Here is a 24,383-nt window from a genome sequence, read left to right as displayed (position 1 = left end):
GGTCAACAAAGGAGATTTACCTCCAGAGCCCACTGTAGGCTATGAGAAAGCTCACTGGATAGCAACATAAATGTTAAAAAGGACCATCCACATTCCTTGAGAGCTAACAATACTTGGTTGTGTGGAATCTGTTCTCCATGAAGTATGGACTATTAGCAGACTAACTTCAAACACCTATCAGGAGTTTAGTCAGGGAGGAATTCCACTGATAGGCATTGATCAGAGTGGAGTTAGTGAAATCCTGTAATTGGAACTCTGAACCTTACAGAAGAAACATCTAGGAGGCTTGGTAAAAGTTAAAACTGCAAGTTCCCCCCACCCCAAGAGATTCTGATTTAGTATGTTTGAGACAAGGAATAGAAATCTATTTTTTAAATATGCACTCCACCAGACTCCAAGGATCGTGTTTGGATAATTATTTATAGAAAGGCATGCAAATATCTCCAGTAGAGCACATACGTGAAAATGACAAAAGGGACTAGAGGGTAGAAAATAAGGACAGGTAAATCTTTGAGGGAAAATGATCAAAAACAACTAACCCAATATCCATCAAGTTAGTTTATTTTTTTATCCTGCCAATATTTATGATGCTTCCCCTTTATGTAAGTACTAGCCTAACTTCTAAGCACACAATAGAAAAATTAAACAAAGGCTCTACCTTCATAGTTAGAGACCTATGTCCTGTCAAAGTTCTTGCTATATAAATACTGAGGTTAAAAATATGTTCAATAAATTAAAAACTAAGATGGTGAAAAGCCATTGGTATTTTTATGGTACCCTGTTGAATGTTATTTCTACTTGTGGTTAATATTGTGATAAAATTGATAGTGCAATGACATATGATCATATTTATTATTTTCTATATTTCAAAGAATTAGAGCTTGGATTAAAAATTCTAAGTAAACTGTAGATTGTATTCCCAGACTAACATGTGACCTAACCCAAAGTCTGGGAGCAGACACATTACTGCATTGCCTTATGAACATGGGACAATTTTCAGCAGGAAGAGAAGAATGCCTAATTTAAATTCCTTCCATTATACTGGGAATTGATTTACCTGTGCCCAGCCTAACACCAACATAATTGCACTTTTAAGTCCTGCTATGTCACATGTGAAGTGGCTTAAAAAGGTAACGATGGGTTAGGAATAATCATCCTACCCCAATCTGTGCCACAAGCCTCTTGCCTACATCAGTGTAGCTGGCTCCTCTGGGTATGTGCTCTATACAACCACCCAGAACTTCTCACATTATGGCAATCAGTAGTTCAATTAATACATATTTAAAATTGTTTTACAGGTATTTTGAGTCATAATAAGACATATGTTTTCTGTATAGATTGTTGGCATTAATAGCTATTATACACCATATAAATAAGTGACTAACTAGGAAGAAATATGAAATATACTCTCAAGCATAACCTTCCTGAATAATCTAAATTATAGGCTTAAAATGTAAATACCTAATCTTTGGAATCCTTTTAAGATATCCGAAAAGCCTTAGGATGTTTATTAATGACATAGAAAGGAAATGAGTAGGTTTTCAGAAATAATTTGGAACTCTTGTTTTTACAGAAATTTTATTTAACCATGAATTTCATTAAACTAGAATGAAAGATCCCTCGAGTATATATGTTAATAGTCTAAGCTGCAAACTGAATTCCCCAAAAGTTGTTTTAGTAGATATTCAAAAACAACAATAACAAACCAGGCATGGTGGCAGATGTCTGTATTTCCAGCTATTCAGGATGCTGAGGCAGGAGAATAGCTACTTTGAGTCCACCTGGGAAATAGAGCAAGACCCTGACTCAAAATAAAGTAAAAAAGGACTCAGAATGTAGCTGAGTGTTTTCCTAGCATATGCAAGGCCCTGGTTTAAATCCTTAGTACTACAAAAATAAAACAAAAAGTTCCAGTGGTTATACTTGTTTGGGAAACATTGATCTAAAATATTTAGTTGAAAAATACTGATGAGCTACAACACTGAAAGGAAATACTTACAGACTGCTTTCCATTTACTAAGCATAGAAGTAAATGTTTAGGTTGAACTATCTCATTTAATTTAATCTTCTATAAAAATGAAGATTAACTGCAGGTATGAATATCTTGAGCATAACTATGAACAGGGAAGATTGTATGCAGATACTTAAAACAGGAAAAACTATGAGATAAGTCATTAGTCATTAGTTATAATCAAAGTATTATTTATGCTGAACTTAAAAATAAGACATCACCAAGACTATACTCATTTTTTGAATTGACATAATTTTTTTTGTATAAATAGTAATCTAGTTATTTTTGAATTCACAGCTATTAGATTCACTACATTTTTCAATTTTCTATCTGAATATTCAGGATTGTGGTGACATAAAATAAATTTATCTCAAATGGAAAACAATTTTCACTACAAGTAGTGTTATAATTTTCCCTTGAATGAATTAGAAACAGATTGCAATTTGCTCTTAGAAGAGCTAAATAAAATTGAATTAAATGCTATTGTCGTAAATGATCCTTTAGTCACTGAATGGAAATTACAAGATCGGTGATATGAATTCTGTATAACACCATTCATTAAACAGAAGTTTCATTATAAATGATTGTATAATGTACACAAAATTATAGAATGCAAAAAGAATGCAGGAAGATGATTATTTAAAAGAATAACAATGCTATGAAGTATTCAGTGTCTAGTTGCAAAGGATCTCATCGACTTACGTTCTTACAGCAAGTATAACCACTAGAGTAAGTTTTGGTAAATTATGAAAACAAAAAAGAAAACCCAGGGTCCTAATCAAATGGGCAAAGCATACATGCATCAGTGGGAATCCGTTAAAACAGCAGAAGATACTATCTCCTATTCTATTGTTTTGCTCTGGTTACACAGCAGTACATTTTTGTACCTTCAAGGTCAACAGAGCAGGTCAAACTTTGTATTTCATAATCTAGTGCAGCATAGCTAGAAAGCAGTGTTGCCATCTTCTAGCCCAATCCCTTAGTTATAGGTGAGCAAGCTGAGATGACTGCATGACCAAAGGAAATTAAACAGATTGCAACAGAGCACATATCTCATCCATCCACCCATCCATCCATTCATTCATCCTTCTTTTCATGCACTCATTCATTCGACAAATATTTATTCAATGCTTGTATATGCTGAACACTGGAGAAGTACTGGTGAGGAAAATTAAGACATGCCTGTGAGGGCGACCATATAGAGGAAATTAGAAAAGCATTGTAAAACAATCACTGGAATACACCCACAATTACAAACCAAGTGTTCTGAAAGAAAGGGGCATAATCTATGGAGATTGGGTAACAAAGGAACCTGACCTAAAGCAGAGGTTCAAGAAGGGCTTTTCAGAGGAAGGAGACCTGGAATTGAGCACTAAAATCTGGATGAAAATTTGAGTCAGAGCGTATGGGTACAGAAATCCCACAGAGAGAGAATATTTGAGGAACAGAAAGCCCAGCATTTGTGGAGTTTAGAAAGGAAGGAGAAGGGGCAGGAAAGTCTAGCAGGGTAGGTTATCCCCAACCAACCAGGATCTGGGGTTCAGGTTACCATTTTTTGGTTTTTATTTGAAAAGCCATGGAAAACTATGGAAGAGTTTACACAGAAGAACAAAGGTATAGCTCTTATGTCTGGGAAAATGCCAGATTCAAAAGTGCTAGCTTTTCTGTAGAAAAGTAGTAGAAGTTTTCTACTCTTAGGGTTTCTAAGATCCCTTGAAGAATTCCTTTCTGGTCCAATTTCTCTTTAAAAATGACTTGGTCAGGATAGGAAAATTACCTGCATTCATTAATGCCTTTCTTGAGATTTCTGAAGGTAAAGATTCTGGCTGATCTCATTCAACCAAATGGGATGCTAAAATATATCATTAATAAGTCAGTAGAAATTCAAGCCTAGACTGTATGAAGAGGTACAGCAAACCACTCAAGAGGCCAAGGATTTAGACAAAACCACTTGGTCTGTAATCTCAGCTCTGCAAGCCTTAAAATTGTGAAATCTTCTCATCTTCCTCCCTTGAAACCTCTAATGGCTCTTCCTGCCTGAAGAGTGATGTCCCTGATGCTCTGGGTGGTTCTTCTCTGTAACCTTCATCCTCCTCAACACATTCCCACCAGCTGTCTTTTCCAGACAATTGAACTACCTCTCTATGTCTTAGTTGCCCAGTCTACAAAACCATTATTAAGATGGGAGCTAAGGCCAGGCACGGTGGTGCACACCTGTAATCCCAGCGGCTCGGGAGGCTGAGGGAGGAGGATCATGAGTTCAAAGCCAGCCTCATCAAAAGCAAGGTGCTAAACAACTCAATGAGACCCTGTCTGTAAATAAAATACAAAGTGGGGCTGGGGATGTTATGTTGCTCAGTGGTCGAGTGCCCATGAGTTCAATCCCCAGTACAAAAAAAAAAAAAAAAAAAAAAAGGAGCTGAGCAGCACTTAGCAAATAGTAGATCATATCATTATATTGGGAAAGAACAAATGAGGGCCAGACTTAGAATTTACTTATTAATTTTGCCTTTAGTAATAGTGTGTTTCTTTTTCCCCACGAAGTCCATGACCCTGAAGGAAGTACAAAGAGAGCCCTCACACTGAAGGATATTTTAAATGGAACATTTTCTTATAAAACATTTTTTCCAAATTGGATTTCAGGTCAGTGAATTATATCTCTATCTTTTGGAAGTGTCTTAAATGTATTTTGTTTTGTTTTTAGTAACAGTGAATATGTAGAACATCAATAGAAATACACAAAAAAAATTATTTAGAAAACTCAAGTATCCACTTAGACATTTTTGATAAGACCATTACAACTAGGTTTGTCCTAAAGTAATGAGGCCATTAAGAGTTTTAACAGAAAAGTGAAAGTTGAGAATGCATTGTTGAAATAATTTTAGCATGTAGTATATCTTTTGAGCATGGGAGAAAAGAATCTATTCTGGAAAGGTCATAAGACTTTTACTCCAAGAGATTCCATCATTAATCTAGATAATCTGAAAGACATAAAAATCCCATTCCAACAGCAAGTCCTTTAAGGGTTATAAAATTGTCATTTACATATAGTTCTTCAAATAAGGTTATCAAATGAGTCTACTCAAATAAATGTTGAGATGAACTAAATAGCTTATAGTGTTATAGTTTTACATATAAAGTTCCACTACGTAAAACTGAATATTTTCATTTTTCTTTTTATGGAATAAAATGCATATGAAGTAGGTTTTAAATTAAATCAGACAAAAACCAAATATAATTTATTTGTATTATTGTGAAAGAAATTTACCATTTTAAACTAGTCTGTCCTCTTTGCAACTTAGATAAAACAAAATGTTATTCCTAAGCATCCTGTATCAGTTCAAATAGGGCTGCTGTTGGCAAGTATAGCATATTTGTGTGAAGTAGGAAAAAGCATCCTTTCCTTTCTTCCATTAACAACCCATTATTTTTAATCTGACAAAGCAGTATATACTGGTCAGAGAGGAAAAGTAAAGCAAGTGTGTGAAATAAGAGAGGATTCTTTGGTTATAAATGTATTTCCTGTTAAAATATCATTTTAAATTTTATTTTCTTATTTAAAGGGCAAGAATATCTTCATCAATCTACAGACAATAATATCATCTTTTACAATATTGAAACAGGAGAATCATATACCATTTTGAGTAACAGCACCCTGGTATGTATGCAACATCATCTCCCTCCTCAGAAATGTTTGCTAGCTCTTCAAGGACCAAGGAGCAATTTCAAATTCTTAGCACCTGATCTGGATTCAATCTGCCTTCCCCACTTCAATCCTGCTTGTACATCCAGTTCTCTTCTCTAGTAACACTGGACTACTGTCCTACTTTCTTCTCAATCACCTAGCATCTGCCCTCCTCTGTGGAAGTAGTATCGCATAAGAGTTGGGAATTCATTCCTTACAGTCAGGCAGGTTGAGGTTCCAATACAGGTTCTAACATTCACCAGTTACAAAATCTTGGATAACATTCTATACTGCACGAATTTAACTATGTCTCTATAAAGTGGGAATAATCATACTTCTTTGGGTTAATATAAGAATTAAATGAAATAACATTTGGAAGTGCTTAGGATAGTGCCTTCTACAGATTTAGTGCTGAATACATGGTAGCCATGATCCATGCATACATGCTGTTCTTTATTCCTGGGTTTCAACCCTCTACTTCCTCTACACTTAAAGCTAATCTTTTCAAACCAAGTTCAGATGAAACTCATCTCTGTAACCAATGACTCATCTGGATTCAATCACTTCTTTATAGCAGTTCTAATGCTATTTTGAATCTCTTTTATAGAACTTTCTAATTCATAGTGTTACTCATTCACAGGTCTAACATTATGTACTTTGGAAGTCACAAAGTCTATCTTATTTCTTGCATCCTCCAAGATGTACAGTATAGTGAATTTCTTTGCATACACTAGATACCACATAAACATTTTTTAGTTTCACCTGAAGTATATAGATGTAGGAGTGTATTAGTGATATGATATTCTTTTAGAACTATTAACTTATATGACTGTTATTTTTTTCTGTATGCTAATCAACTTCTTCATAATTTCAGAAAAGTGTGAATGCTTCAAATTATGGCTTATCACCTGATCGGCAATTTGCATATCTTGAAAGTGATTACTCAAAGGTATCAACTCTTTAATTTGGATGTATCTGATTATATCCCCTGTTAATCTACTGGTTAGTTTATAAAAGTGAAAGAAAACAAGAACCTGTCTTCATCACAAGTATTCAAGAAGTAAATAAGTCTTTCAAAGAATGACTAAAACAGGCAAATAATTTAGAATTGGGCCTTCTGGTTGGGTTATCATCATGTAGTGCAAGCCACTTTCCTCTGGAGAAAAACACTTCATTTGGGAGCACTGATATCCATCAGAAAGGGGAAATTTATCTTGTATTTCTAAAGCTGTTTCATATCATAAACCATTAGTTAATTCTCATGTAGTTAAACCTCATGACAATTTATTATAATTGAAAATGGAAAAATCAAGTTGTAGATTTTGGTGATGTGCTCAAACACTATAATATATATTCAGTACTAGGTCAGGGTTTAAATCTGTTTTAAATGATTAACTATTACTTAATTTCTCCTTCCTGAATGAAGTAAGAGTGGAAGGTGATCCTTTTATTTTTTTCTCCATATACTGACAAAAGTGAAAAGTAATTTATTATCAAACTAGATTTCTAATAGTTACTTTCACATCAAGAACCTTTTGTTTTGACAACCATTTTGATCATTGATCATTTTGCAATGACCCAGGTCCTGGGAATCAAGTCTTCAAAAAGATATGCTTCAGCTGGGTATGGAGGCACAACCCTGAAATCCCAGCTACCTGGGAGGCTGAAATGGGAGGACTGCAAGTTTGAGGCAGCCTGGGTAATTTAGTGAGAACCTGTCTCAAAATTTTATAATGCATAAATAAATTTTTTTAGAAAAGGAAGACATACTTCAACCAAATTGAACTCCTTTTCAAGAGTTTGAAATCTCTTTAAGAAACAGAATCAAAAAAAAAAAAGTGTTTGCATCATCAACAATCACTAACCTCAGCACAAGCATACTTTAAAAAAGGAGCAGCTTTGTTCAGGAGGAATTTTAAGATAAATCTCTCCCATTTATTTTTTCAACTTCTATTATGTAGAAAACTGTACTTAATTAAAGTCAAGCAGTTTTCAACAGGAGAATATTTTGAATGAAATTCTCCACAAAAGGTATAATTATTTTTACCAAGGTGCAGGACAATCCCTATGGGCTATGAAAATCATAATGGTTTTGCTTCAATCCACATAAACCAGAAGGGAAAATTCATAGGATAAAGTGTGTCAGAGATGAATCCCCCCCCCACCACTCATACTGGGGATTGAACCCAGGAGTACTTAACCACTGAGCTACATCCCCAGCCCTTTTTTATATTTTATTTAGAGACAGAGTCTAGCTGAGTTGCTTAGGGCCTCGCTAAGTTGCTGAGGATGGCTTTGAATGCATGATCCTCCTCCCTCAGCCTCCCAAGCTGCTGGGATTACAGGGAAGATAAGCTTTTTATATTAAGAAATGATCTGGATATGCTTTTTGTGGAATGAAAGTTGAATCACTGCTGAGATTGGTTCTGGAACTTAGACAAGCTTGCAAAGTCTGCAAGAAGACTCTTTAAATGAAGTCTTGATTTGGAGGTAAAACATCCTTCATAGTTCCTTGTGCAAACAGTAATTTTGTAACTCTGAACTTTGAATGGGATGCTTTGTGATTATACATTATTGACATGAGCCTTTTAAAAATTGTAATCTGTCTTCATCTCTCTTCTTTCTGACAGCTTTGGAGATACTCTTACACAGCAACATATCACATCTACGACCTTAGAAATGGGTAAAACATTGCCACTACTTACTAACACCATTTAATATCCAGAATTTTCCATTTCATCTCCAGTTTGAAATTGACATGATATACTATTATTACTGACTTCAATGTCTTACTTTTTTACCATAGATGTGAACCCATAAAACTGAAAATTTCAAGGAAATATTTCTATGAGATATTCACCTTTTTTATTTGACTACTATTTTGTATTTTTTGCACAATATAATTTTGGTTTTCCTGCTTTCAAAGAGAAAATTATGGATGTACTATTTATGGAAATAAACATATGTAGTCAAAGGACAAAAACATGCATGGGAATGAGATACTATTTTCAGGAGAGTGGCTATTTCATTGAAGGGAGGTGGGAGGGAGAGGAGGCAGCATTTGTTGTGGCCAACATATTCCATGAATTGATATAAAAATTAATGATTATAAAATGGCAAAAATAATTATTTCAAAAGTGACAAAATGTTCATTAATATTTAAAACATTAAATATTTTCCTAAACTTAGATAATATGTAATGATGAATGATGTATCACATCATTTTCTTTATTTTTATGTATGTTTTAACTATTTGAAATAGTTATTATTTAAAAGAAAAAAATTAAATGAATGTACAGGTAGGTGAGAACTGAGAGACAAAATTCCAAGCAAAAGAAGATATAAAGGTCCAAAAGGGAGATTGGACATGGAATTGCAGGAAACCCAAGGTATGTCAATTTAGCTGAAACTGGAGGAGGGACCTGCTTACCAGGAAGGGTTGTGTAAGGTTGAAAGAGAGTTGAGTCCAAGAGGCACAGGCCAAATTATAATGAGGAAACCACTGAAAAGCGTTTAGATCTCTTTCTGATGACAATAGGAAATCACTGAAGGATTTTAAATGGGAAATGACATGATCAGATTTGCCTTTTAGAAAAATCACTCTGGCTGGGTGTGGACAATGAATTGGTTCAGTTACTCATCTTAATGTGATACCGATACCCTCTTTTCTGTTATATAAAAGGTAATAATAATTATATGGCTTGAAGAGGCATTGAAAAAAATCTTCTAGTCTGTTTCCCCTTTTGTCTGTCAAGAACACATTTAAAAAAAATAACTATCTGTTTCTTTTAAATATTCAGAAGAGTATCTGATCTTCTTAAAATGTCAATTAGGAAATAGGAGCCACTTCTTAAGTAGACTCCAAAAACATAATGGATTCTGAGTCTTTCTCTTCTCTTTATCCACATCATCACCACATTCAAGAAATATTTGCTGAATACTTAACATATTATAAACATACAAGAGATCCAATAAATTTGCTCTCAAGAAACCTTTAGAACAGTGAGGTGAGAATCAGTCTTTCAGTACAAATTCTTAAGTCTTTATTCATGCCTGTGCTTTTCTTTTAATCATTTTTGGAATTCTCTATGTTGAAGTTTACCACATTTGAAAGGATTCCAAAGAAAAATGACAGTATTAATATTTTAATTATGACTTGTATAAACTTTAAAATCTAAAATCATTAAATATTTAGCTTGTCTGCAGTGAATGTAATTAAACACTGTTTGTTTTCTCTTTTCTGCACAACTAAGTTTCAGGCTTTTTTTTTTTCTCTGATCAGGTGAATACAGTATAAGATGAGTGAAGGATGAAAAATTAGTTAAGATTCAAGATATGACTGAATGCCACTAATTCCAAACCTCTTTCAGACCCCCAGAGACTTTCTCTATCACAAAGAAAATTAACATGGTTCTAGTTTCAAGCTAGATAAGGAATATCTAGGAGATGAAAGCCTTTGTAAAGTACCCTCATCCTCCTTCTTTCCTACCATTAGTGACTCAAAATGGCAGCTGTGGTGACTAACTCATCATGAAAAAATGTTCACTGAGATTTTCAGCTTGGTGCTATCTGTGTAATCCCATTGACTAATTCCACCTGGTACAAAAACTAAGTCAGTGTTACAGTGTCAAAGATAATATGAATACTGACTGGAAACAGAGTTGCAAACCAGGAGAATGTCCTCTCTCAGTCATTCCCTGATCCTGTCCTCCCATCTCTTTCAATTTTTTCCACTCCTCCCGAGGTGAGGTGCTCAAATTCTGCCCTCTAGTGGCCAGGTTTCCCACTGCAACACCCATGGTTACCTTTCTCCAAGGTAAGAGATTTTTCCTATCAAACCGTGCCATATCCCCTCATTGCTTTCTAGGTATCATACTGCATGAACTAATAAGTTAAATAAAGCTAATATGTGCTACAGGTCTTCACAGGTGTCTAAGAATTCAGAGAATAGGAAAGGAAGAAATATCAGGTGTGTATCAGGTCCAGGTTAGAGAGATTTATGGAGGAAGGAGCAGGGAGTCTTTCTCGAGGCTTCTCAAATTAGACTTTGGAGGTAGGTCTTGCTGTGTTGTTCCACAAAAACTGTCTTGATGAAACTATTAATACAATCTTCCAGAAGGTTAACTTAAACATGGCATCCTATGACTCTCTAACATAAAAATCTGAATGTATCCTTGCTGAAGAACTGTGAAAGTTCCACAATACAAGCAACTCAATTGAGTACTTGCAGAGTGACTCTAAACATCGAAGTGAGATTTTTGGCCAATAGAATATTCTCCATGGGTGGAGAACTTTGCAAGCTTAAGGCATACTGCCCAGTATAAGATCTGTTTTTCAGTTTAGCTTGAGATCAGATGTTCCTTTCCTTTTCTGATTTCAAGTCAGATCCCTGGGGAGATTGTCAAATGGCATCTTATTTTCAAAAATTTGAAATGCATATGCATTCACAGAGATGGGGGTTGTGAATGAGAATGTGGAAGAGCACATATTAAACTTCAGCACAATTATAGAATTTCAGAGTTGGAAGGCACTTCAGCCACCATCTTAATCTGGTGTGTGCAAATTTTACAGTCTCAGGGGTTAAAAGACTTGAGTTTAATTTGGGGTCTGCCAAAAACTAGCAATGTGATCTTAAAAAGTCATATCATTGCTCTAAACCTCTCAACTATCTTCTATAAAACAAACGGATTCTATCGGATAATTTCTAGGGATATCCCTACAGTCCATAAATCTATCATCCATTTACCTCACTATAAAGGTCTGAAAACTGAGACTCAGGAAAGTTAAGTGACTTATAAGTAACTAGTGGAAGGAGGCATCCAGCACCCACTTCTCCAGTCACAGAGACATTTTTTAGAATTGTCCTTCCTTTTTATGATTTGTTATATTCTCCTGTTTTTACAGGGGTTTTTGTTGTTGTTTTTGCATTGAACTGCAAAGTATCTTGTGTTTCTTTATTTTTTTCTTCATTTCTTTCTAGAGAATTTGTAAAAGGATATGAGCTTCCTCGTCCAATTCAGTATTTATGCTGGTCGCCTGTTGGGAGTAAATTAGTAAGTGTTTAAATTATAGAAGTGTTTAATCATTTAAATAAAAGAGGAGCCATTTGATTTTGGCCTTTGTTAAATTTCCCTGCCTAAACGGAAAAAGAAAAAAAATACATTCATGACTATTTTAGTGGTTAAAAACGGGAAGAGTTTGGATAAATTGAAACCCATCTGAGAATTCCGCAAAATCTCAAGCTCATGGATAGACTTCTTTAAATATCGCAGTCAAAAACTTTATCCTTATACTCAGCCAGAATGCGTTGTGCCAGAAAACTCAGGAAAAATATGGTTTTCACAAGTTTCCCAGACTAGCTTCAGACAACATGAAATTTTGTCCAAGCTCTTATTTAAGGACTCTAAATAAAGATTAGATCTGGCTAGCTATTAATATTCAGAGTTTATTTGACTTCTTGTCAATATGCATAACTACTTATTTGGGTAATAAAAAACTAGTATAATAGTAGACTTTATTTGATGTAGATTTTTAAAATCATAATCAATGTTAATGTGGGTTAATTGTTGAGGTTTTTAACCTATTGAAATATTTTTATTGGGAGTCTTTTGTATTTGAATTACCACTCTTTATAAAGGTATTAGTGAATAATTAAAACAAATCTATAGCCTTTACTGTATTTGTTAGGAAATTTCTCTATTGACTAACTTACCACCACTTCCAGGCATATGTCTACCAAAACAACATCTATTTGAAACAAAGACCAGGAGACCCACCTTTCCAAATAACATATAATGGAAGAGAAAATAAAATATTTAATGGAATCCCAGACTGGGTTTATGAAGGTAAGCTGTATTCTTTTTCTACTGTTGCTGTTTTAGGCTTTAATTGAAAGCCATTTTATGCATTCAGCAAGATTAAGCATCTTATTTTGATAAGTTGTTTCATTTCTGAAAGCTGTTATTAAGTTATGAACAGGATATGCATATTTGAAAAGAACAAAATCTTGTTATCAAAAGACCGGTAAAATTTATTTTCATGAACATTATTACAAAGTAGTAGTAATGATTTATATCCCAAGAAGTATTTAGTCCTTAGGTACTGTGTAAATCTTCTAATGTTTGCATTTTCTTAAAAAAGAAAGCCTTTTCCCCCCAAAACTAAATAACTGTGTTATTTTGTGAGAAAATATTCTTAGCTTTTTATACTCTCTTGAGTTTTGTCCCTATTCTAGATCATGTAGAATCAGCACTTAATTGAAACTTAAAAGGTATCTAATCCCTGCCTTTATCAAATTTATGTATATATAAAAAATATAATGTCATCAACCCCATTTTTTAAAAATTCCAGGATAAAAACTCAACTCTCAATGGCTACATATCCTTCCTAGTAAAATTACAGATCTCCCTGTTTGAGCAACTTTAGGTTACTATAAAAGCCAAAAGCTGCCCTAAAGGGAAAAATTAATTATTACTAATATGTTTATAATTTATTTTTAAAATTTCACTTCTCATTAATGTCAGTTGCTAACAAGACTAATTCATATTTAATATGGCATGTAAGTTTAAACTGTTCCTCTTAATTCATACTATTTATTTTTGTAAAAATAAATATGACGAAGTATGTCATGTCATATTCAGTCCATAAATAACTATTTGGAACTGATTGCAATGATTTTATTCATAAGATGTAATTGTAATTAATATGCTAGTGCTTATTTTTCAGAGGAAATGCTTGCTACAAAATATGCTCTCTGGTGGTCTCCTAATGGAAAATTTTTGGCATATGCGGAATTTAATGATACAGATATACCAGTTATTGCCTATTCTTATTATGGTGATGAGCAGTATCCTAGAACAATAAATATTCCATACCCAAAGGTATGTTGACTACTTTTAGCAGATGCCTTCATTTCCTTGGTGTCAAAATGAGCAGTCATTACCATGAGTGGAGGTGGGATCAACATGTTCAGAGAGCTTCTTGTCCTTGTGCATTGTAAGGCAAACATTGTGCTATGCTCTATTGTTGATGTGGACATCTGTTGCTTTGGACATCTGGTTGTGCTGGATGAAATAGTCTTTGCAAAATCCATTGCAGAATCTTTGAGAAACATATGGTCTAGATCATGGAGGAAAAACAAGCTTAACTTAATTTTAATGTTTTTTTTTTTTCATATTTCAAGTTCCAAATTCAGGGTAAAGTTCTGTTTTGCATTTCCCTCTTGAATTCTCATGTAAATGCAAACTAGAATGGGAAATGTGAATGTTGGAATTTGATGTTTCTGTCAGGTAGAAGCAAGCATGGGTTACGGTGTTTTTTTGTGAACCTCAGTTTCTTCTTCAAGGAAATAAAAGAACTAAACTGGGGTAAGTTCAGAGTTTCTTGCATAATGAACATTCTAGAGTTATTATCGTGCATTCCTTCTGTTCAGGTCCATGACTACAGAAAAAGGACCTGAGTATACAACAGAATAGCCAAGTCACAGTGAAAAGGCATTGTACCCTAATTTCAATTTAAAAGGAAAATCTAAGAGAAATCAAACACAAATTCACCTCTTGCATGAAGAATTGGGTATGATTTTAGGATGTGGGGCTTTTGTCTTCTGCCTATTGTTTTTACTTGCCAGGAAGAACACTATCATGGATGGACCCAGTGGGTCCCTGTTTGTGCAAAATGATAGATGTGGATCTGCACAAGTGAACTCAGAAGCAAGACAAAGATGCAACAGAGAAAAATAGAATTGCAGATAGTATCATGTTTATATTATAAGTAATTTTTAAGAGATCAGTAGATAGGAAATGAGTGTTTAGATAGGAGACCCCTCAAGGGCTACGTAGAAAGTTGGAAATGTTTGGAAGTGAGAAATCGAATATTTGGGATCTAAGACACAAAAGAACTTAAGTCTTTGAGTTTATGGGAGTGAAAAAAGATCAGGAAACTCAGAACTGAGGAGTGACTGATACTAACTAGGAATTTTGGACCCACATTCTCATCTTCCTTTGAAGCCTGGAGTTGCTGAAACATCTAGCATTGGAGAGAGAGATGGGAAAATCCCAAAGAATCAAGGATCTCCCAGCCACATCTAGGAGGTCCTAGGAAAGACTAAACAGTTCTCTAGAGGAATGCAATCAGCACTGGGTCATGGAACACTGTGTACCTAAACTTTGTGGATTTACATTTTATTATAACTGGAAGAGTCTCTTCCTCTGCAGTAAAATAACAGGAATTCTAAGAAGCTGTCTAGGCATGAGCTATACTGTCATGTAAATTGTAGGCATGCCATAACATAGGAAGTACAAAACAAGAAAAGTGTAAATCCCATGGACACTTTATTTGGAAGTGGAATTTTCCTAATCTTTTGGGATGCTAACAGTAGTAATACAAGCAGCTAGGAGACTGAGCATTTGGTTACTGTCCTAATCCAAATTACATGGCACAAGCAAAAAGTATGTTTCATTTATTTCTTTTCACTATCCTAACAAACCAATCTTCTTACTCCCCTTAGCACACAGATATATGACTGTTTTAATGAAAGAACTATCTTGAAAATCAGAAAAGGGAATATGGATTGAAAATTTTCATATCCCAAACATTTTCTACTATAAATTGAAGCTCTTTCATTAAGCACTTAAAATGTGTGTTCTTACTCTTGGTTGACAACATTTGTAACTGCCCTGAAAATAAAATTGAAATGAAACTCTTGGTCATACTATAAACAGAATAAATGTAACATAATATACTTAACTTTATTAGGTTATAAAAATGTATCTAAATTCCTTCCTAAATTCATTTTAAAGTGTCTTTAAAATGTTCATGATAAGTGGAATTTTATGAACTTATATATTTCCATTTTCTTGGCAGGCTGGGGCTAAGAATCCTGTTGTCCGGATATTTATTATTGACACCACTTACCCTCAGCATGTGGGTCCCAGGGAAGTGCCAGTTCCAGCAATGATAGCCTCGAGGTGATTAATTTCAGATTCCTGAATTTCAACTGAATTTCATCATGTAGAAACTTCTTAATCAGGGTTTATAGTTGTTTTCAAGGGAGTTTATGAATGTGCATGCTATAAGCTCAAAAAATAAAATCAGCACACAAAATATATTCCAAATTAAAAATCATAAATAAGTTTCTTAAATTGGTTTTTAAAAAGTAGCACTTTCACACTTATGAAAGTGGCTACAATGATCAACCTATATGAAGCTTTCCTCAGACATACAGCTGTCAGCTTGGGACCAAAAAGAAGATAGTAAAATTCATGTATGTCCTCAGACTCAGGCTTCTTCAAGTCTGGTTTAGTTTCTCTCAAGTGAAGGTTTATAGATCTATGTGCATCACATGTGCATGACAAACAAGAAACGATAGACCAACCCTCTCCAAATCTAAGGATTTTAAAATTTATTTTATTTTATTTTATTTTTTTGCTAGGAAAGATAATCTCTTTTCAATTTTCTAATGCTAGAATTATCTACTTGGAGATTACCTATAGACAGATGGGAAAGCGAAGTATTCTCACTTCCCCAGCAAGATACCTCATGTAGATAGATCTTCTCTGTTTAGGCCTGACTACAGCAACCGCCCAGTCCCACAATTGGTCCTCTGTGATCTTTTTTGTTGAGATGGTAAGGGAAAGAGTCCCCACATCCTCCTTACCACTTCCCCATGCCTAGAAGACCCAGGCTTTGGTTTCTCTAACCTTATGAAGGAGAATCAACTGGGGCCTAATGATTGATCCCTGTCCTAGAAAGGAACCACGTTGGAGGCCATTGCTGGGACTTAACAAATGAATTTACTCTTAGGTACTAAAAACAACTTTAACTTTTCAAACTATCTGCTCTTCCTCACCCCAATTTAGTTGATGGAAATGTGTCTGAATATTTCATTTTTTTAAAAAGTGTCACTCTCCTTAGGTGGGAAATGGAATGGTAGAAATAGCACCATATAAAGAGTTAAGAGACTCGTCTGAACATCTGTAAAATATTGACAATATAACAGCAATGACTCGTTTCTTATTATTATTTTGAACAGTTATTATTTAGCAGGCATAGTCCTCAAGCACCTTAACAAATTTTAACTAATCTTTACAGATTTAAATTTGATAATATTGTTTCCACTTCATATAGAAACAAAAACACAGAATGGTTAAATAATTGACCTGAAGTTATGTAACTAAGAGGACATAAAGACAGAATTTGAACCCCAAACTCCTTTCAGTTCTATGGAAGATTCCAAAATTCTGTGGTTCATTTCATTTCATTGTTATTTTATTTATTAACTTAATATGGTACCAGGGATTGAATCCAGGGGCACTCTACCACTGAGCTATATCCCCAGTCCATTTTATTTTTTATTTTAAGACAGGGTCTCACAAAATTGTCCAGACTGGCCTCAAAATTGCACTCATTCTGCCTCAGCCTCCTGAGTTGCTGGGGATATAGACACGCACCGCTGTGCTGGCTCTGATTCTCTTTACATCGAAATTCCCTTATTTACAAATCTTCTTCACAGTCAAGTAATCTTTGCTGCCATCTAGTATGTACCACACACTAATTTAGTTATTTCATGTATAACATCTGGTTATTATATTAACCCAAATTTTAATACCTCTTATCACAGCTAATACTCTGGTTCCAAAAAAAAAAAACCACCTCCAGACAAAACTGGTTTTGTCACTGTATTTGGCTTTCTTTTTTTTTGGGGGGGGGGGGAGTTTTCTTTTTCTTCTTCTTTTTTTTTTTATTATTGTAAACAAATGGGATACATGTTGTTTCTCTGTTTGTACATGGCGTAAAGGCATACCATTTGTGTAATCATAAATTTACATAGGGTAATGTTGTTTGATTCATTCTGTTATTTTTTTCCCCTTCCCCCCCACCCCTCCCACCCCTCTTTTCCCTCTATACAGTCCTTCCTCCACTAAATAGATAGTGAAAAGTTGTGTTTCCTTGCACAAAATACCAAGTTTGGTGCTTTTCTCCATTCTAGACAGAGCAGTAGCTTTGGCCTTATGTCTTAAATTATTGACTAAGATGTGACTATCCCAGAATGGAGAAAAGACTCAAGTGCAACAATTTTATTAGATGAATAAACTCTCAAAGATATTTTTTAAAAGTCAGCAGATACACTTAAAATTCTTTCCAGAGAAAGAAAAGTTTTATCTTCTTTTTCTACTGAACAAATATTCCATAATAATAAAATATAAAATATATTCTTTAGAAAACATAAAATAAGAAATTATTTAAATGCAATATGTGTTTATAGTTGTGACTTATCTGTTTTGATTTATTTGCAGTGATTATTATTTCAGTTGGCTGACATGGGTTACTGATGAACGAATATGTTTGCAATGGCTAAAAAGGGTCCAGAATGTGTCTGTCTTGTCTATATGTGATTTCAGGGAAGACTGGCAGATATGGGATTGTCCAAAGGTAAAGTATATTAAAGCTAGAGATACATATTTTTGAGGATGAGAGCACCTATAGCTAACATGTTATGTATAAAGACAATTTCTGCACTGAACTGAAGATGCTTGGCAAAAATGTACTCTGTACTCACGAGTTGATTGTTGCTATTAAATGGATTTGTTTTCTCAATGAAAAAATGAGAAAATTTATTTGACCCTGGGAAAATCTGGTATTTGGTTTTCAATTATGATGATCATCCATCCTTTTTGAAATTTAAAGACTAACAGCCAACAAAAGCAAAATAAAGAAGATAAAAACATATAATGTTTCTACTAGGGAAAATGATGTGTTTTAGGTAAGAGAAAGAGAGAAGAAATGCAATTGGGGTATGTTCTATTCGATGTCAAAATTAAAAAGTAGAAAATCCAAAAGAAATGAATATTAAGAAAGCCAGACATCCCCATTTTAAATCAAAGGTGGATATCTGAGAACATGACATGAAATATTAGATCAAATTATCCTATTATCCATCTATCTTAAGGGAGTGCCCCACACTTAAAGGGAGGACCTTGAAAATTAGAGACAGGTTTATTACTGAGATTTATTGTTTTCATTGCTCAGATCCAAACATAATCTGTTGACATGAATGAGTCAGAAGCTATATTACCAATCTAAAAGTTTTAAAATATGCTGGTTCTTAAGTACTCTTATTAAATACTATGAAATTCAAAATGCTTTCTTTAAATAGGAAATTTGATGGGTTCATTTCATGAGATTTCTAATTATGAAGAAATGTTTCATTAACCAAATAGAGAATAAAGCTACTTTATAAGTAAGAAGAAAAGCACAGAGCAATCATAAAAAAATCATTAAATTCTATCTAGAAATTAGGATAATATGTTTTACAATGAAAAAGTCATATGACTGCATTTGAAAATGTATTAGGGTTGCAATAGTCAATATACTCAGGCTAAAAATATCTTTTAAATTATTACTGTGTCTGAAAGAGATTTGGCTGATTTTGATGTACTACGCTAGCTTATTTTTATTTTATTTATATTTGGATAATACAAAGCAGAAAGATTTGGCTTTATTGCACTCTCAAAGGCAAAAATATAAATAAATAAACAAGCAAATAAACTGACTTGAATTATACTAGATGACTGGAAACCATTGGACTGAATAGTCAACTTTGGTTGAAAATATCTTCAACACTCACTAAATCTAGTGATTAGGAACTACCATTTTAATTTCGTTAGCTTGAAAGCTGTGAGATTTATTATTTAGAGATAATTTTAACTAATTAATATCTTTAGTTAAAAACTGGAATTGCTTTGGAATCTGAAATTCTAATTTATCAAAATCTGAGATAACATTAACCTAAATTGACAGAACATCAAAGATGCTCATCCAATGAAGTATGATCGTCCCTGGAATAGAAACATTATAGCCAGAAATGTGATTACATTGAAAATACCATAACTGAATAACCATAGGATTTCTAAACAATATCTACTTCAGAATACTCTGATAAATACATACAACCCTTTTTCAGGTTTGAAAACAGTGACTGACATGTGTTTGGGGTTTGAAAACCAATAATATTTAAGGTTAGAAGATCTATCAATAATTTATCGATTTTCAGAGCTATACATAAAACAAAGAATCAAAAGAAACTGGCATTAGATACTTGTAGCTATAATTGTGAGATATGTTAAGAAATTTATGGTTTGAGAAAGTAACATCCATATTATTTATTTTTTTTTAGTTTTTACAGACTGCATTTTGATTCATTGTACACAAATGGAGTACATCATCTCGTTTCTATGGTTGTGCACGATGTAGATTCATACCATTTGTGTAATTCTCTTGCCAAAAGGGGATTAAAATCAAGTTTATCTTTATGACTAAAAACAAAGAATCAAAAAACTTTCACTAGTTTTTCAAACCTTACTCTTTTATTCTCTCTGAGGCACTGGCCTCTCCCTATAGGAGAAAATCCAACTGTTGTTAAAATTGATTATTCCCATGCCTTTTTTTGACAGCACATCCTCTCATGGTTCTCCTAGTTTGTTAACTACTCTTCTCTTTTCTAGCTCTGCTGACTTCTCTAGACATCTTATTCTCTAACTTAATGTATTTGCAAGATGGGCTGTTGTAACAAAACAACCACCTTCAATAATTCAGTAGGTTAATAAAGAAGTTTATTTCATATTCATGTAACCATCAAATAGTGAGTTCAGGTAAGAGGAATGTGGAAAGGACTGGTAGAGGGGGTATTCTGCTCATAAAATCATTCAGGAACCCAGATGACTGGCATTTCTGCTAGCTTCATTTGTGGTTTTCAATACTAATCCAAAGTTATTAAAATTGAACATAAGATCCAGACAGAGGATTAAGAAAAGAATGAAGGATCATGAATAAGTCATTTTTTTTTTTTTTTTTTTTTGGTTAGATCTAGAAGTAGCCTTACTAATTTCTGCTCACACACCATTGGCTACAACATATCACATGACCACATCCAACTGCAAGGGAGACTGGAAAATATAAAATTACTTATAGCCCTCCCAAAGGAAGAAATAGCTGCTAATTATCCTGCTGCTTCTATCTCAAAAATTCTCTTTGGGTAATTGTATCCACATCAGGTTTCTGTTACTATTTGCCAGACTTATTTATAAAGATTGCAACTTTTAAATAGCTGTGTCTACATTTTCTCTACTTCATCCTCAGTACCAAGACCTTCATTTGGTTCTTTATCATTCTTTTCCCAAACATTACTACAGCATACCAGTTGGTCCCTCTGCCTCCTTCAATCTTACCTATTTCTAACCCATTCTCTTTATCATGTTCAAAATTACATTTTCCAAATGGTGGTTTTGAAGACTTTCAAAAGGATTTATTTACAAGAGAAATTCAAACTTTAAGATGGCATAAAAATTGCTCAAGAGCTTGCTGATACTTATGCATCCTCCCTCATCTTGTAACTAATTCTCCCCTGTAGTCACCTTCTTCTGAGTCATATTGAACTACTTAGAGTAACTAATCCAATCTGGTCTCAATGCTATTTGTTGTTCTTTCTCTAATTATTTGTCTAGAAAAGACTATTCATCCTTTTAGAATTACTAAATATTTGTTTAATAAATGAACAATAGTGTTATGCTAAAACATAAACCAAAATAAGATTCAGTGCAAATTTTAAAATACCTTGTGACTTTATAAGACTAAGAAAAGAGTTTAATCTCCACTATGAATTTCCTTTTCCCCTACACTAATCCAAGTGCTTGCACTATGCTGGACCTCCATAAAAGTTTGATAATTTTAAGGCACCACTTTATAGAAGATTTAACCAGAATAAAGATCTGAAATTAGATCCAGTGGGCAAATTACCCATGTGCGTACAGCAGCACTGTTATGTAAGATTTTTAATTGGATCTTGTTAAACTCAATATTGAAGTTAGTTGACTAGCCATAAGCATAAGCTCTCTGCCAAGGAGTTTAACTGGTTCCAAATGTCCAGATTATATTTAGGAAAAAATTGTTCTGCTAATACCATGTTTGATGTGATCTTTTGTCTTTCAGAACCAGGAACATATAGAAGAAAGCAGAACTGGATGGGCTGGTGGAGTATGATTTTGCTATCTTTTCCATATATTTTAGTGACACTTGACAGATTCTCAAATATCAAAGGACTCTTTCCAATGTTCCCAAGCTGGCACTATTTGATTTCAATATAAAAAAGAAGTTTTTTATTTTATTTAGTACTTATTATTTTTATTTATTGTTATTATTTTTATTTTATATTTATATTATATATGTATATATATATATAAAATATATATTCTTTGTTTGTTGGTTACGGGGGATTTAACACAGGGGCACTTTACCACTGAACTACATCCCCAGCTCTTTTTACTTTTAATTTGAAACTGGGTCTCACTAAGTTGCTGCGGGTCTTGCGAAGTTGCTGAGACTGGTCTTCAACTTGCCATCCTCCTGTCTCAGCCTCCTGAGTCACTGGGATTATAGACATGCACCACCACACCTTGCTATATCTAATAGTATTTCTTAAACAAATACATCAGTATTTGATCAGTTTGAAAAAGAGAATATAATCTTAGTCAGATGGGGTAAAATCATCTTAATATTTATAAGTCATTTTAATTCAGGAAAAATAAAGACATTAGGAATCCTCGTGAGTTGAATGCATACTATCTCAATAAATTTCATATAAACTGAACTCAATTTCATATGTGTATATTCACTTAAGTAATGACTTGGTATCAAATAGGAAATATTTTATTATGATTTGTGATTACTTATATCCAGAAGTTTTGGATAGGTTTTTTTTTTTTTTTTTTTTTTTTTTGGTGATATGTGAGGACTAGTAATGTAAAAATCACATTTTAGTGAAATAACAATTTTACTTTATATCCTATAAAAAGAATACAAAATAGGGTGGAGAATAAGTGAATGTGGCTTGAATGGTGCCACTCACCACATACATGATTTACGTCAACTAGCATCTCAGTTTGGGGAAGTCACTTTTTGAAATTTGAACACATTATGTAAAAGAGGAAATTTTTAGGACCAGATTTAATATGTTAACTCATGATATAAAGACAGTTAAGAATTTGGAAGTCAATTCTAAGATCATGTCTTTAAAAAATTCTAACTTAAAGTGACTAGGGAGGTAAATGAAATTTAAAAATCTTTAGGTATTAAAAATCCTTAGTTGTACACTTTTTTGGAGCCAGTGATTTTTGTCTTACAAGTTACTATATTTATGCTTAGTCTTTAATGAAAGATACTTCAGTTTTATTTACTAATTAGGGACCAGTATGTTATTACTTCATTAATAATATACAGTAATGTAGCTACACTCTGAGGTAGTATTAATTTTAAAAGGTGAAAAAGTTCTATTTGAATTCACTTTTTGCTACGCTACTATGTTATTACAGGAAAATTTAGCAATAATCAGTGAAAGAAAAGTATTCTCTAAACTGTCTACCTTCTTGATCATCAGAAGTTCACCTTCCAGAAAGGTTATATGTAGGTCAGCATTTGAAAATGTGAGGAATGAGGAAAGTCAAACTACTAATTCAATCCCATTATAAAGATTTCTAGTTAAGAATGAGGAAAAGAGTGCTTGAAAATATTCTTATGCTCTTCATGATGATAATGTTATTAGATTTATAATAAAGTAATATGAATGATGTGATTACAAAAAGATCAACAATGATGCAAACAACCTTCTCAAAGATACTATCCAGACATTGATTCTGAAATGTTGAAGTGCCCAAACACTGAAAAATTTTAGAATGCGCCTTTTGAAAGGTCTTGAGGTCAATTACATCTTAATTTTTGAAGTTCATACTGCAACAACCTTACATTTTCCAACAGGAGCTAGATGAATGAGTGCGAGAAGGAATTGCCTTGTAAATTTATGGAATATTTTTTATATACCCCTGGAGGAGTATATGTGTTGTCTTTTGAGAGATGAGAGGTCCTTTCATTGAATCAGAAATCACGCCAAACTAAATGTAGGAAATAAATGAATTCTTTACCTGGAACATGTGGTTTTGTGCCAGGACATTTTAATGTTTTGGAATTCTATTGGGAACAATTTGATTTTCTTATGTATTAGTGTCAATCTCTTACAATTTATTGAATAATCAGTAAACCTAAATTCCAGAAGAAGAATTGTCGAAAATTATTTGCACTGGTAGCTTTTAAGAGTAAATTCACACCCTCTCAAGGTATCTGCCTTATAAATCCTGACATGCTTTTGAAAGTCAGGCCACAACTTTTATAAGAGCCATAATATGTTGCATAGCTCCCTTTGATCTCTACTCAAACTAGTGACTTAATGAAATTAACCAGAGAAGATCTAGAAATGTATATGTACTTTACACATTTGTTCAAATAATATTTTATTTTATTTTATTTTTTGAGGGAGTGGAGTTTCTGGGGATTGAACCCAGGGCCTCACTATGCTAGGAAAGTGCTTTACCACTGAACTACATTGCCAGCACTTGCTCAAATAATATTTGTTGGATCTTTAAAGTATATAGTCTAGTCATATTAGTATAACTTTTAAAGACATTTTTAGAGAAGGGATTCCTTTAGAATTTATCAAAGAGATTCAAAATGAAAAGACTTTAGGAGATCATCTATAAATTAGAAAAGAGAGATCAGGGCTAGAGGTGCAGCTCAGAAGTAGAACGCTTGCATAGCACACATGCGGCCCTGGGTTCAATCCCCAACACTACCGAGAAAAAAAAA

The 24,383-nt window shown here is 33.6% G+C and overlaps 1 protein-coding gene across 2 annotated transcripts in view; it reads left to right on the top strand.

Moving 5' to 3' along the window:
• Fap (fibroblast activation protein alpha) overlaps window positions 1–24,383 on the top strand; it is a 70,650-nt gene that overhangs the window by 11,414 nt on the left and 34,853 nt on the right. For both annotated transcript variants that reach the window (XM_047545363.1, XM_047545362.1), the window contains exons 3-12: window positions 4,556–4,654; window positions 5,575–5,669; window positions 6,571–6,645; window positions 8,327–8,379; window positions 11,677–11,749; window positions 12,421–12,541; window positions 13,422–13,576; window positions 15,558–15,661; window positions 17,990–18,125; window positions 21,681–21,725. In XM_047545363.1, the coding sequence (XP_047401319.1) occupies window positions 4,556–4,654; window positions 5,575–5,669; window positions 6,571–6,645; window positions 8,327–8,379; window positions 11,677–11,749; window positions 12,421–12,541; window positions 13,422–13,576; window positions 15,558–15,661; window positions 17,990–18,125; window positions 21,681–21,725 (956 nt within the window). The remainder of the gene's footprint in view (window positions 1–4,555; window positions 4,655–5,574; window positions 5,670–6,570; window positions 6,646–8,326; window positions 8,380–11,676; window positions 11,750–12,420; window positions 12,542–13,421; window positions 13,577–15,557; window positions 15,662–17,989; window positions 18,126–21,680; window positions 21,726–24,383) is intronic.

This window comes from Sciurus carolinensis, chromosome 3, assembly GCF_902686445.1.
Source record: "Sciurus carolinensis chromosome 3, mSciCar1.2, whole genome shotgun sequence".
Taxonomy (NCBI): domain Eukaryota; kingdom Metazoa; phylum Chordata; class Mammalia; order Rodentia; family Sciuridae; genus Sciurus; species Sciurus carolinensis.
Note: the sequence above shows the minus strand (reverse complement) of the source record. Positions and strands in the feature narration are given on the sequence as shown.